The 14,118-nt window shown below is 45.4% G+C and overlaps 1 protein-coding gene and 1 long non-coding RNA gene across 3 annotated transcripts; both read right to left on the bottom strand.

The window, feature by feature from the left end:
• Positions 1-5,636: 5,636 nt before the first annotated feature.
• LOC120698143 lies at positions 5,637-9,237 on the bottom strand. Its single transcript, XM_039981662.1, has 6 exons — positions 8,798-9,237; positions 8,632-8,704; positions 6,566-6,617; positions 6,416-6,485; positions 6,089-6,212; positions 5,637-5,989 (listed from the first exon to the last, which is right to left on the bottom strand). The coding sequence occupies exons 1-5, from the start codon at positions 8,867-8,869 to the stop codon at positions 6,129-6,131; spliced, it is 351 nt and encodes a 116-aa protein (XP_039837596.1). The 5' UTR covers positions 8,870-9,237; the 3' UTR covers positions 5,637-5,989; positions 6,089-6,128.
• Positions 9,238-9,755: 518 nt separating this feature from the next.
• Positions 9,756-12,591, bottom strand: LOC120698144. 2 transcript variants are annotated; one of them, XR_005684731.1, is made up of 5 exons: positions 12,218-12,591; positions 11,853-11,964; positions 11,464-11,752; positions 11,275-11,377; positions 9,756-9,926 (listed from the first exon to the last, which is right to left on the bottom strand). It is a non-coding gene; the product is annotated as an uncharacterized LOC120698144 (long non-coding RNA). The 2 variants fall into 2 exon arrangements; XR_005684732.1 differs by lacking the exon at positions 9,756-9,926 and having other exon boundaries at positions 11,093-11,377; positions 11,464-11,530; positions 11,623-11,752; positions 12,218-12,587.
• Between the last annotated feature and the right edge of the window lie 1,527 nt (positions 12,592-14,118).

Raw genomic sequence — 14,118 nt, 5'->3', positions numbered from 1 at the left:
CCCATGCAAGGATTACATTACCGGACATACAACATTTATCGGTGAGCTCCGATAACGATAATCGATTGAAAATCAGTGAAAAATCGCCAAAACCGATCGGTAAAGGGACCCAAATTCAAAAAAATGAAAATCGACAATTTATCGTCGATAATCGATGCAAACCGAACGATTTATCGTTTCACCTACTGAAAATGTGTTTTGGCAGTGAAAAAAATATAAAGGTTTGATAGCATTTAATTTTTTAGGTTATGTATTATATTATATTAGATAAATTACACATACATGCACAATTTTGCATATGGGATTGCCTAAGAAATAAACATGTTTACATATTTTGCTCATGAATTGCATAAAGCACATGAATTTACACATGTATACAAACCACGAAGTGTATAGTCCATATAAACAAATGAGTGCATAGTCCATACAAACTTCATAGTTTAAAGAAACAAAAAAGTGCATCGTTCATACAAACCTCATAGTGCATAAAAACAAGAGTACATAGTCTATAGAAGCTATATACAAACTAGCAGGCATATAGTCCGTACATGAAGGCATTCGGCATATCAATTTAATCATTCTTCGGTTTCTTCTCGCTGGTATGTGTGATATCCATAATAATATTCCTAAATATTGAAATGAACTCAAATAAGAGGGGAACACATAATGATGAGATTGTAATATAGATACATACATACCTGTAATTCACCAATCTGACCACTAGTGCTCATGCCAAGATGTACCGGTAGTTGAATGAAGTGGCTTGGATATGGTGGTGGGTGTGAATATGATTGTGGGTACGGATATGAGTATGGTTGTGGGTAGAAGGGTGGACGTGGATAGCTGAAGGTTGAACTTACTGAGCTGGAGCAATCACCTTCCCGAGGATCAAATCGACGTCGGTTGCTTGTCGTCCTCCGTTGTGACATGTGTTGACCATGATTTTGTGTGGCATGGGTTGCCCCTCCTCCACCTTTTCAACACGATAATACTTGCACTTGAAGCCAATGCTAATCTTCTCTCCATGTTCTCAAAGTAAGTTCTGATTATTAGACATTCACCTACAAGAAGGGAAATCGAACCATATCTGTGTTAAAATTATGCTATGAATAAATAGTACTCACTCTTAATTTGTACCATTTAGGCATGTAATATAAAGTAAAGGCATGCACCTTATTATCCTATTTAACATAGTATTTTGTACAACAATAAACTTTTCTCCAGGACTAATATCTAATACTGTAGCCTAGATTTTATATCTGCGATACAACCAACCATCCAAGGAATATTGTATACCAATGTAGTATATTTGGCCAAATCGGTGAGTAGAAATAAAAAAGAAGCTGAACTGAACTGAAAATCGTCCGATACAAATCGATAATCAACGATTTACCTCGATTATCGACGCCACGAGCACAGCTCCCTCGCTCCCAGCTGCAGCATCATCGATAAAAATATTTTTTCCTAAACAAACAATTGTTGCTTTCAACATGTGACAACATTCTGGAATCAAGAGAATGTCTAGTTTTTTATAAAAATAAGTTCTCTACTTTTTATGAATTGTTTTAAATTTTTGAATTTTTCATTGAAATCCACCGAAATTCCAGTCGGTTTATGTTTTCAGCTAGCATCGGTAACGATAAATTTCACCGATAATCGTGATTATCGAGTGGTTTTGTATTCCATGCGCCCATGTGCCGGCCGCTGCGGCCTGTCCAGCGAGCAAAGCGCACGCACGTCGTGGCCTCGTGGCGCCGCGGTTTTCGGTCGCTGACTGGGGGAGCCTTCTGACGCCCGGCGCGGGGTTTACCTGTCGGGTTGCTCCGGTTGCGAGCCCGTGGTTTCGCTTTGGACGCTGCTAGGAGGGAGCCGCCGGCCGTGGGGTTTTGGCGTTCTGGGGAATTGCGTGCCGTGCGCCCGTGCCGGACTCGCCGGAAGCTGGCCGTTCACCATAGCCACTGCTCTCTCCTTTTTTTTCTTTCTTTCTTTTGAGCATCCCATAGCCACGGTTCTTAACTTCTTCCGATCGCTGGCCGAAGGATGATGGGCTGCTCCAAGAGCAGTCCTGCAGGCTCCCAGTAGCTAACATGGGCCTTGTTTGGTTCATTCATTAGAAGAAGATGGCACATAAGCCGAGAAATTTTTACCGTTAATTACGATGTCGAATAAAACCAGTTTGCAAAACTAACTCCAGAACCCCTGCGTTGCGAACCTGAAGAATCTAATGAGGTCTTTGACCGCGTGATTAGAAAATAATTACTGTAGCATCACTATAGTCAATCATCGATTAATTACCGTCATTAGATTCGTCGCGAAAAATTATACACATTCCTGAAAAAATTTTGCACGGAAAACCAAACAAGGCCATGGGGCATGGAGTACCGACCCTCCTACTTAATTGCTGCCGTTCATCCAGTATCAGGCCCACTCAAAAAAAAATCCAGTATCAGGCCAGCATCGTCCTCCATCCTCCTTACCTTCTAAAAGTACTAGTTTTATCACAAATCAAACTTATCTAAAATATGTCAATGTTTAAAATATTAAAATCGTTTTCACTTAATCCACCATGAAAGAATTTTAATAGTGCGTTTATTTGATATGTGAATATGTACCAAGTGTAAGAGAAGAGACTTTATAATTAACATTATTTGGTGTAGTTCTACAAGGCCATGTTTGGATGAATACATCAAAACTTTTTCACAAAAAGACGAATGCATGCATGAAGTACTAAACGAAGTTTATTTGCAAAACCTTTTTAGGAATGGGTGTAACTTTTCGAGACGAATCTAATGAGCCAAGTTTCATCATAATTGGCTACAGTGATGCTACAGTAACCGCACTCAATCATCTTCTAATCGTGCGGTCAAAGGCCTCATTAGATAGAGCAACTGCTACAGTACCACAGTTGTGGAGATAATTTTGTAATTAGACTTTATTTAATACCCTTAATTAGTGGTCAAAACATCATTTCTCTCTCATCAAAACTTTTACACACCTAAACCAAACATGGCCCAAGATTTACTTCAGCCCATTATGCTGGGAATCTTTGGCATAGTTTTTATTTCCCTCTCTTCCACGTGGGTAAAAAAACTGATGTGCTATAATTATGAGCTAGCTGACTCATCACATTTGGAGGAGGCCAGATTGGCTTGAGCCCAGGCAGCCACAATGTATGAAAATGGTGATATTAAGTTAATGATTGCATCTGTAAAGTTGGCTGTACACATTGTGGAAATTAGCTTTAGCTTGTGGTGCACCTCAAGCCTAAGATCAACCATAAGCAATAAATAAAATATTCCTCTCTCTCTCCACCCTCTCATCGGCTCGTCCTTTTGCAGTTGAATCCTGCCGTACCGTTGTGAGCATTGTTTTAACTATAGCTGACTATTGATGAATCCCACCCATAAGAGCATGCCTAATAGATTTCGCCGGCTATCGGCGGTAACGCACGCGGGTGGCAGACCCGCTGCTATTTAATGCGTTGCTTGCTGCTGAACCAATAGCAGCCCTCGCAGTGTGTCTTCGCCGGCCTGAGCAGGCGTTTTGCGAGCCGTCGGCTTCCTTCTCTCTTTGCCGGCCTGAGCAGGCGTTTTGCGAGCCGTCAGCTTTTTTCTCTCTAGTGCTCCGACGTCCGCCGGCTTCCTTCTCTCTAGTGCTCCGACGTCGGACTCCGCCCGCTCCGCGCCGGCCATTATACTTGCTCTAAGGTCATAATGCACCAAAACCATTGCTGTTGCCCTTTATGTTGGGAATAACACATGCGCCGTTAACAAATTGTTGTGCTTAGTGATTATCAATATTTGGCAGTATTTCAAATCTTATTCAGCATGAAGAACTCAAAAAACTCCATCTGTTCATAAGAAGTCGCTCCCTGAAATTGCGTGCTTCATGATGTGTTTGAAAAATCAGTAAAGCTCGAAGATACGTTTAACAATAGAAGACCTTCTCATACATATTCAGGCACACTACCAGGGTTTCTTTCTTTTCATTACTATATTCCAAACAGAGCTGGGATCCGTATCAACCTACCGTCTAAGCTTTCAATTTGTTAATTATCGAGTAAAATGCACTGGGTCCGTAAACTAGTTGACATGTTCTGTTTAGGTCCATGAACTTCGAAAATACATTTTTAGGTCCACGATCTATTCAAGTGTGTCATTGAGGTCCAAAATGCCTTTGACCGGCATTGACTGCTTACGTGGATAACCACGTCTGATCCTACGTGGTCAGCGCAGGCCTTGACAGGCGATCAACGCGTGCCAAGGCCGCGCACGGCATGCATGGCGCAGCTCGGCCGGGGCTGAGCGGCGAGGGAGGTGAGCGGGACTGGGATGGCGTGCGCATGGGTCGTGCGGTGGTGCAGTGAGCCTCACCGGTCGAGTACAGGGCGGAGAACGGCGGTGAGGAGGCAGCCCGACTGAGAACGGCGGCGGCAGGCTGAGCTTCGACGCCGGGAGCTCTGCACGACGAGGCAAAGGGCCGATTGAGGGCTCAAACGGGTAGAGGGGAGGGAGGAGGAGCTGTGGCTGCGAGGAATCCATGAATGGCTCACCGAAGAGGACGAATTGACGGCGGCCGGCGTCGGGGAAGGAACTCGTGGCAGCGGCAATGGAGGAAGGGAAGGAAATTTGGGGGCTAGGGTTTGGGGCTGGGACTGGTGGAGCATTAAAGGCGGAGGAGGGCGAATGGGCGCCGGTGTGGGGGTATGGCGAGCCTCACTGTCCGAGCGCAAGGAGAACTGCGGCGATGGGCGGAGCGGCGCCTGGTCAGCTGCGGCGGGCAGAGCGGCACCCTGCATTCTTGACGGAGGCCAACGGGCGGAGCAAGGAGTCAGAGAGAGGGGTAGGCCACCTGCCACCGGCGAGCCCCGTGGACTGTATCCTTCGATCCCCGCCCTCCTCCACCGTGTGCCGGAGAAGGGGAAGGACGGAGGCCGGCGCAGCTCGCCATCGCCGCGGCGGTGCTTGAGGGGCGCGGAGCCGAGGAGAGCTCGATCGGAGCCCCTGCTCCTCCGATACGCCGCCGTCGAGGAGAGAGAAGACGCGGGCCGCCCGGAGCTCGAGCCCTCACCGGCGCACGGAGGATAGGGAGTGGCGGAGCTCGAGCATCGTCGTCGCGCGCTCCGCCGGCCGCACCTGCTCCGCCGCCTCCGCGCCGCACCTTGTGGCTCCTCCACCTCCGCGCCGGCTGCCCCCGCCCTGGCCGCCCGCAACGCCACGCCGCCCGTTCGTCGCGCCGCTCGGCCGCCGCCGCCGCCACCGCGCCGGCCGCCCACCCCGCCTCACGCGGACCCGGCCGGCGAGTCGGAGCATGAAGTGGGGAAGGGGGCGAGGGCCGCCCACCCCGCCTCACGCGGACCCGGCCGACGAGTCGGAGCATGAAGGGGGGAAGGGGGCGAGCCAGCGAAGCTCACGTTGGATCAGACGTGGCGGTCCATGTAGGCAGTCAACACTGGTCAGAGGCGTTTTGAACCTCAAGTGACACACTTGAATAAATCGTGGATCTAAAAATGCATTTTCGAAATTCATGGACCTAAACAGAACATGTCAACTAGTTTAAGGACCCCAGTGCATTTTACTCTTAATTATCTCTTATTCCCAGTCCAATTTTGGTTCAATCCCGCGTAGAACAAGTCATGCCCATCATCAATGACTAAAATAAGCATCCCACAACATAGTTGAAACAAATAAAATGTGCATTGCAAAATCCTTGTAACTAGAAATATGGAGGCGTTGCTTTTCTGCCTGTGTTAGAAGGCAAGGCTAATGCTTAGCTTAGTGGAAGCAACCGCGCAACCCAATGATTGGATATCCAAGAGTCAACAAAATCTGTACAAGTCAGTAAACACGAACACAACTGAGCAATGTGTTGAGTGTTCCTTCAGTGCCCATGCCTACTACCAACGGATGGCCTAGACGACAACTACTAGGAAGTGGGAGTCACTAAGAACCAGCTCCCTGATTTCTTTTCCAGAGGACACTCAAAGCACCTGCAAGACCAGAGCAATTTACGAACACGATCGTACGTGATGAAAAAAATAACAGCAAGCTAGAACCATTCAATTATTTAGAATCTGTACAATGCCTACCTTCGATGACATTGTGAAGCATGTTATGAGCTACTTGCTATTATTCTTCCTTGTTGAGAAAGCTCTCTGGCAAGGAAAATTCTTCCCCTTGACTGAAGTTGTCCTTTTCATCGTCCTCTGGTTTCTGCATTTGTTTCGACAAAACAAAAAATAATAATTAAGTCTTGCAAGTTGCAACCACACTGTAGATTCTAGACACAAATGTGAAATTGTGGTAAACTTATGCACAACTCAAGTCCAATTGATTCCAATCATTTACATTCACACAAATATAAGGCCCGGATAAAGGGAACATAAGAATTTGAGATATCAGGTTTCTCATATTACCAGCATTTCTAGGTTAAAGAAACGATCCAATAGTTGCAAAACCTCATCAGAAGAGAATTGACGATCAAGGCTGCAAAATATAATATGTTGTCAGCCCAGATTCCATATATTTTCATTGTGGTGGAAATTGAAGGATTCCAACACAGCCACCTTTTTCTCAAATATTCCATGAGGCCATAGAGAACAAAGTGACGATGAACACCTACAAGCAAGCATGCCAAAATTAGAACATATGTAAATAAAAGAAAGGTATTCTTTAGAATATTGTTTACATTGACAGACAAAACAGTATTTGCCAGAATTCCCAAATCCTAGACAAGAGACACGAACTAGTTGGTTCCCAGTTCTTTTCAGACAATCCATTTTATCTATTTCTTTGTAGTATTTCTTTCCTGAACTTCTTGTGTCCATTGGTCATGTATAAGTACCACTGCTCTTTTACTTGCAATATAATATAATCTGTCATTCTGCACCAATTTTATGTTGTGTCAATTGTCAAAGATTAAAAACTTCTATACTTCTATTGCAAAGCGCTCTATCAGCACAACTTGATAAAATAGGCAATCATCTATGAATGCCAATGGTGTCCCGCTATGATATTTTACTGAACACAGGACTTAAATGCTCTTCTACAACACCATACAAATTATGTATACTGTCATACTCAGGTGTGAAGCTACTTAACGACAACTGGGTGCACATGCAAAATGCGAAAAATGGTGGCTGCCCTCAAATTTCTAGTTTCTACCACTTGTGCCCCCCCCCCCCCCCCCCCCCCCACCCACCACCACACACACACACACACATAAAGCAACCAAGCAGCAAAACTAACAGCAGCAGCACACTTTGGCCCAGGGTAAGGCAGGAACTTGCTAGCAGCCCAGCAACACTAACAGTACACACTCCCTGGATCTGAGCTCATCCTCTATCACATATGCCCTGTTTGATTGCTCTTAATCTCGATCGACCAATGCTCTCACATGTCAGGTGCTTCCCTTCTAGAAAGCCTGCGCTTTTCATTCCTAGCTTCCTCAGCCCAGCAAACTTCTCAAGTACCAAGTGGGTGATACCATCATTAGTGGCCAGTCACCATGATCGCGTTGTTGGAGACTAGGCAGTGAATGCATGGTGTCTGCCTCTAACAGTCTAACCTCTTGCGGCTGTGAACGTGGCAATCATTGGCAATGCTTTTAACCTTTTCATTAACTCACAAGTCACAACTATCCGCATTTGTTTAGAAAAATAGTTGCAGTATATCTAGGGAGCTGAATGTGCATCTTTTAGCTCTTGGCTTGATCACATCGATTTCAGGAGTGTAAATCTGTATGGCATATTCCAAAATTTTAGAAAATCCTGTAATATACATGTTGGCGCATCATATAGGATATCAAGATAAGAAGTGCCAGAGTGGTGCACCCCACTTGTTGTCGTTCTAGCTTCACAGTTGGTCATACTCCATCAATGAGGTGGAGATAGTGCCTCAGGTGATTAACTCCGAACCAAATTGGTTCCAGTCGAATGGGAAATTGCATATTTTTTTCAATTTCCAAATCCACCTGCAATTCTACAATACTAATTCCAGTTTATGCATCAAACCACAAAAACAATTCCAACCTTGGACATCAAATTACTTGGCAAATGTACCTATCATGGATTCAGCAATGTGGACATGTTGGTACTTTCAAAGTGCAAATACAAGGTTTTTGTGGCATTATTAAACACCAACATTTGTTATATGCAGGCAAGGATGTAAACGGATTGGATACGGACGGATATTGTTGATATCGTATTTGTTTTCATATTTTTGTTCGAATACGGAGTCAGATACGAATAGTGTTAGCTTTTACCGGATAAGATTGTAATGGATATCAACATCATAAAAATGTAACTTTTTAGTATTCAGATACGGATTGATTACGGATATTGAATATCCGGAATCAGATACGAACGGATAAAATCCTTCCAAATCGGATCGAATTCGAATACGGTCGGGAAATATCCGTACCATTTCCATCCTTAGCAGGCATGAATATGGTTCGTTTGTTGTCTCAAAAGAAAAAATATGGTTCATTGGTATTCAGATAGCTCACTCATTGTATCCCCATTTTAGTATTTTACCCCTAAGTGAATTAGTGGTATTAGCATGGGTGTTACCAAAACTGACGATTATTCCAAGGGAAAACAAGCAAGGAACGGAGATACGGGTTTGGTTCAACCTTTGAGTTTGGACGGAGGATAGAACTCGAGAGCCTGGAGAAGCCTCAGCTCCAACTCCACCTGCGATTGCTCCTACCATACCAAAAACCACAGGAAACAATCAGTGAAATGATAACACGCCCCCTTCCTTGAGAAAGAGAAGAGGAGGAGAGGGGTTAGAGGGACCTTAGGGAGAGACGAGGCGGAGGACGGCGGCGCCTGCACCGGGGAGTCAGGGGCGGACTCGACGTTGTCCATGCGGCAGGAATTTTGAACAAAAACCCGCGCCCTCACCTGTTGCGCCGAGAAGAACAAAGGACGAAATCAATCCACGACCGGAGGGATCTCCACTCCAATCGACTCCTGCCGCACCACCGCTACACCGAGGTGGGAACGGCGGTTGGAGGATCCGGCGGAGAAAAGAGGGGGGAGGTGGCGGTAGGGAGGGAGCCGGCGGCGGCGTGCTCGGCCTGCGCCCTGCTGCTCGTCGCGTTGGATTCGCCGAGGCCGGGTGCGTGCGGAAGAGACATCATCTTCCAACTCCGCCACGAAATTGCATGGCCCAGCACGGTCCATCTTCGGTAAGGAGTTCGGCCTATCTTTTTTGGTAGAGTGCGGCCCATGTTTGTTTTTCTTCCTCTCTTTCTTTTTCCTTTTCTTTAACCTTCTAATCTTTATAAATTTTTTTAAAATACAGTACAGACCGAGACGCTAATATACACGCTCCACATTTACCTCTATGAACATACACACGCAGTTGTACCGCTACGAGAGACTGAATCAGCAGATTCTCGACATTGACGGAGTCACCACAGACGTCTTGCTCGTCTTTGATGGGCACGTCACCTACCACCTACCTACTAAGCTATCATATTTCGCACTATTTACTAGATTGCCTCATTCAATGATATGTAATATTTTGTTAAACACTTTCAAAACTTATTGCTAATAGTTTGAGCAAATCATTCCAGCTCATTCACCCCCAAAAAGATAAAGACTAGGTTTAGTTATATTTTTTTCTAATCTTTTAGCATTCAACTAGTAGAATGCACATGCGGCATGCACGTGAGGAAAACCCAAGCATTATTATCATGAAACCAATACCATGTTCTTGTGATACCTGCACACAGGTGGACAGAAATGCAAATTGGGGAAAAAAATTATGACACTAAGATACATTAATATATTTTACATCAATAATACTTCAAGTTAAAGAGAGGCTCATTTTATAAATTACATACCACTGAAATTTAGCCCCCATAGTACACTATGCTTGCGCAACTCCTTTGCTATCAGCAAGCATGGAGATCAGCTCCTTTACAAAGAAATTAGAATAAGATCATGTACTCATCACTCAAAGCATGAACTGAGTATCAGATCATCCAAATTTGACATTGAACAAACAAATGATCACTGAAATAGTGGAAAGCACTTCCATCCATATGAGGTTCAGCATATCTTGAGAGTACAGGCTGTGTTCAGTTCGCGAAAAAGTTTGAGTTTTGGTACTTAAGCACGTTTCGTTGTTATATTATATAATTAGTTATTGTTTTCAACTGCATTTAATGTTTCATGCATATGTCCGAAGATTCGATGTGACGGATACCGTAGAAATTTTTTTTGGAAACTAAACAGAGCCATAGTTTCACATGGAACATTAACAATAAGGGGCGGGTATTACAATATAAAAATTATGCAAGCACCACCATTTCTCCAAAACCATCTTTACTGAAAAACGGTTCAATTCATTGATCGTTGCAGTATTGCACAATATACCTCAAGGATAAATTCAGTACAGAACAATTCTATGGTAAACTGGAAGGTACCGTCCACTCAAATTTTGAAACATGAAGGTACTGTGTATCAGATAAATTAGTACAACCATACCCTTATTAGAGTTACAGTGTTATTCATAGTTTTGACACTTCAAACAAAAATTCGAGAATTAGATTTTATTTTGAAAATGACAACATGCAAAAGTCAAACATGCTACTCCTTCATGAAGACCATCGATTATTTGACCAGATGTCGGGAGGGCTTTTCGGGTACTATTAAAAAACTAATTTCAGAACTCACTTGGAAACCACGAGACGAATCTTTTGAGGCCTTTGACCGCGTCATTAGCACATGTGGGTTACTGTAGCACTTATGGCTAATCATGCATTAATTAGGCTTAAAAAATTCGTCTCGTCACGTACATCCAAACTGTGTAATTAGTTTTATTATTTAATTACATTTAGTGCTTCATACATGTATTTAAAGGGGAGTTGAAAATTTTTGGGTGAAAATTTTTGGGAACTAAACGGCCCCTATGTAAGTACCATACAAATAATGCTACTATTGAAATAGTTTTTTTTTGAAGTAACACTATTGAAATAGTTAATTGGTCCTGGTACACCGAGCAATGCTGCAATAATTACTTAAGGAATACCATTCCAACATACAGGCCCAGTATCAAAGCTTGTGAGTATATAGGTTTTATCAAATAGAACCCACAACCAAATCTTTTGATTTCAGTGTTGATTGATCTGAAATTTTCAGTACCAATAAATCTATGAGAAAAATATTATCTAGATATCATATTAGTCAAGCAAAAGTACAGTACATATGCTTGTCTAATAATAAACCTAAAATCGAAGGGAAAACATGATATGCTAGCTAACCATTGGAGCATCATGTCTCTTCAGGACATCATCTCCTGATTCTTCCATCTTGCATTTTGCCGCCGGTCTTGTTCTAGCTGCTGACAGAATAAAATGCCAAAATCTAAAAATAAATAGTAAACAAATCAGAAAAGAAGAAAAGAAAGAAGAGCTGCCGAAAATATCTGTTAGATTGATTACGTGATTTACCTTGCCCCCAAAGTGTTCTATTTTTTTTTTTTGTTCTCAAGCACCTCAGTGGTGCTCTCTAATAAATCTGAGTGGAACAGAAGGAGCGACAGACAGACCGTGAACTCCATTGGCAACCATAACATGCTTGTTAATTCATCAATTAGCTAATTAACTCACAACTTGTAGGGCTCCCCGTGGCTGGAGCTCTTGAACAGCTTGGGGTCATGGTTGCCCTGTTCAGACCAGGAGCATTACAAATTTGATGGTTGATTGATGATGGGCATTTCCTCGAACACCTTGCATGTAGCTATTTCTCAGCCAAAGAAGTACAATAAAATGTCAAAGGGTAAATGAACCTTGGCGGAGGCAATATTGCACATGATTTATCAGGTGGCTAGGAAGGCTACCTTGTCATGTCGATCCCTTGGCACCTAGCAGCGTTGCTGGCTAATTGGCGATGGCGCCGTCGCTGTCCTCACCATCACGGTCAGCACAGCGCACGGCCAACTCGATCCGGAGCTGCACAAAATCCAATATGGATGAGAATCTCATGGTAGGTTAGCTCAAGGAAAATTCAATCCATGGCAAGGAAGTAGAACACCAAAGCGCGGGGGACGCACAGATCGATCCAGAAAGCTGATGGTCGAACATCAGCTGCCCCGTCGATCCTAGAAACCCTATGATCGATCTCGACAATATTCAGCAAGCGTCCCCCAAGTGCTATGGTTCTTGCATGGCACCGCCGCCACCTTGGAGGGGGATGGTGACTTACAGAAGCGGAGCATTTGGTACGCCGCCGCCGAGGTGAGCTGCTGGTGTCGAGGCAACACGGATGCCGAAGCTCGTTTGGCAGCTGGTCGGGGTTCACCGTGCTGCCTTGGTGGACTCTGCGGGGGGCACGGCGAGTTGAGGATGCAGGACCAGGGATGGTGGTGCTTTCAGGCTGTAGGGAAGGAGCAAAATAGAATGGAAACAAAATCACCTGTCAATCCAGATATGGCTGTGCGCGTAATTAACGGTGATGAGATCGTCAGGCATAAAATAGATTGGAAACAAGAGGCCCTGATAATTCAAATAAGTAAGCGTGCGTAATTGATGGGGAAGAGATCGGCGGGCGGGGCCCAAGAGTGGGTACGCGCGACGGGTAAGCCGAGAGGTCTGGTGAAAAAAACCAAAGGGAATTGGCAGAAGTATTTCCTAGCATAGTGTTTTTTCTTCTCCCAGCAAACTTTCTACCAGTTTGATCCTGTCAGGTGGGTATAGATGGCTGTTTGGCCCGATGCCCATGGACCCGAGACCCGGCCCAATTTAGCCCAACTCGAGCACGATCCAGGCCGATTATTATTGGGCTCCGTGCGGCACGGGCACGATAGCCGGGCCGTGCCTGGGCCTCACTGTCAGCCCATGGACGCGTCCAGGCACGGCCCGAAAAGGGCGGCCCGATCGGCCCGATCGGTAGCACGATAGGCCTGTTTAAATACTATGTTATCCATTATCAAACCCTATTTAAATATTTTCGGGCCGCCGGGCCAAACGGGCCGGCCCGGCCCGATTAAATCAATTTCGGGTCGTGTCTGGGCCGGCACTTCAGCCCATGGGCAGGCACAGCACGACCTGTTAATATTTTCGTGCTTAAGTGGGTCGTGCCTAAATGGGCCGTGCTTAGACGGGCCCGTGCCGGGCCGGGCCACCCGTTTGGCCACCTATAGAGGTGGGGTTATTGTGAGGGATATGTGGATGTTTATTTGGTGAAAAGTATTTTCAATTGTTTTGGTTCTTTATAGTGTAGATAGTGTTTTTTCTTCTCCCAGGAAACTTTCTACCAGTTTGGTCATGTCAGGTGGGGTCATTGTGAGGGGTATGAGGATGTTTTCTTGGTGGAAAGTGTTTTCAATTGTTTTGGTTCTTTATAGTATAGATAGATGTGAAAATTTTAGACTACCGTATGAAATGGCTCTTTTTAGAAAACAAAACGAATTTGTCCTTTTGTTTGTACTACTATTTCCATTGGTACTAAATTTGAAAAAAAACGACTTGACAAGAAAGATGCATTTAAAATCAATCTCATATTCTCCTCTAGTGTCGGACATCACCAGTTATGCACCAATATATCATGTCCGATGTGAAACGTCATTGTGAATACTCTAACTCCTATCCGCCGTGGGAAGAAACCCTTGGGAGCGCTCCGTCTCCCCCAGAGGCCAGAGCGACATGTGTCACCCGAAGAGAGTAGCCCGACGCGAGCCATCCGATCAGTCGCAGGGGGTCGATCTGCGCCGTTCTTTGGTCTTTTTGCAAATAGACCCTTCAAGTTCTTTTATTCCAACCCGCCGTCCATATATTTTTGCAAAAAAAACCCCGCCGCGCCACCCCCCGCTACAGCCTCCCACCCCCAGCGGCCAGCGCCCCCTCCCCCGACCTCCCCCACCCCCTCTCTTAACCCTAGCCCTAGCGCTCCCCGTTGCCGCCCCTCCGCCCTCTGCCCCCGCCCCCGCCCCCACCCCGTAGCTCTCTGCCCCTCGTCCTCCTCCACCCTCGCCCTCCTCCCCTGCCGCCGGTCGCCTCCCTTGGCCGCCGAACCCTCCCGGGTTCCCCACCCCTCGACCCCCGCCGCCACCGCTCCGACCTCGTCGTCCAGTCCACCCCTCCACCGGCGAGGGATCCAACCGGCGT

Source organism: Panicum virgatum, chromosome 3K, assembly GCF_016808335.1.
Source record: "Panicum virgatum strain AP13 chromosome 3K, P.virgatum_v5, whole genome shotgun sequence".
NCBI classification, from domain to species: domain Eukaryota; kingdom Viridiplantae; phylum Streptophyta; class Magnoliopsida; order Poales; family Poaceae; genus Panicum; species Panicum virgatum.
This window is presented reverse-complemented; position numbering and strand designations above follow the sequence as displayed.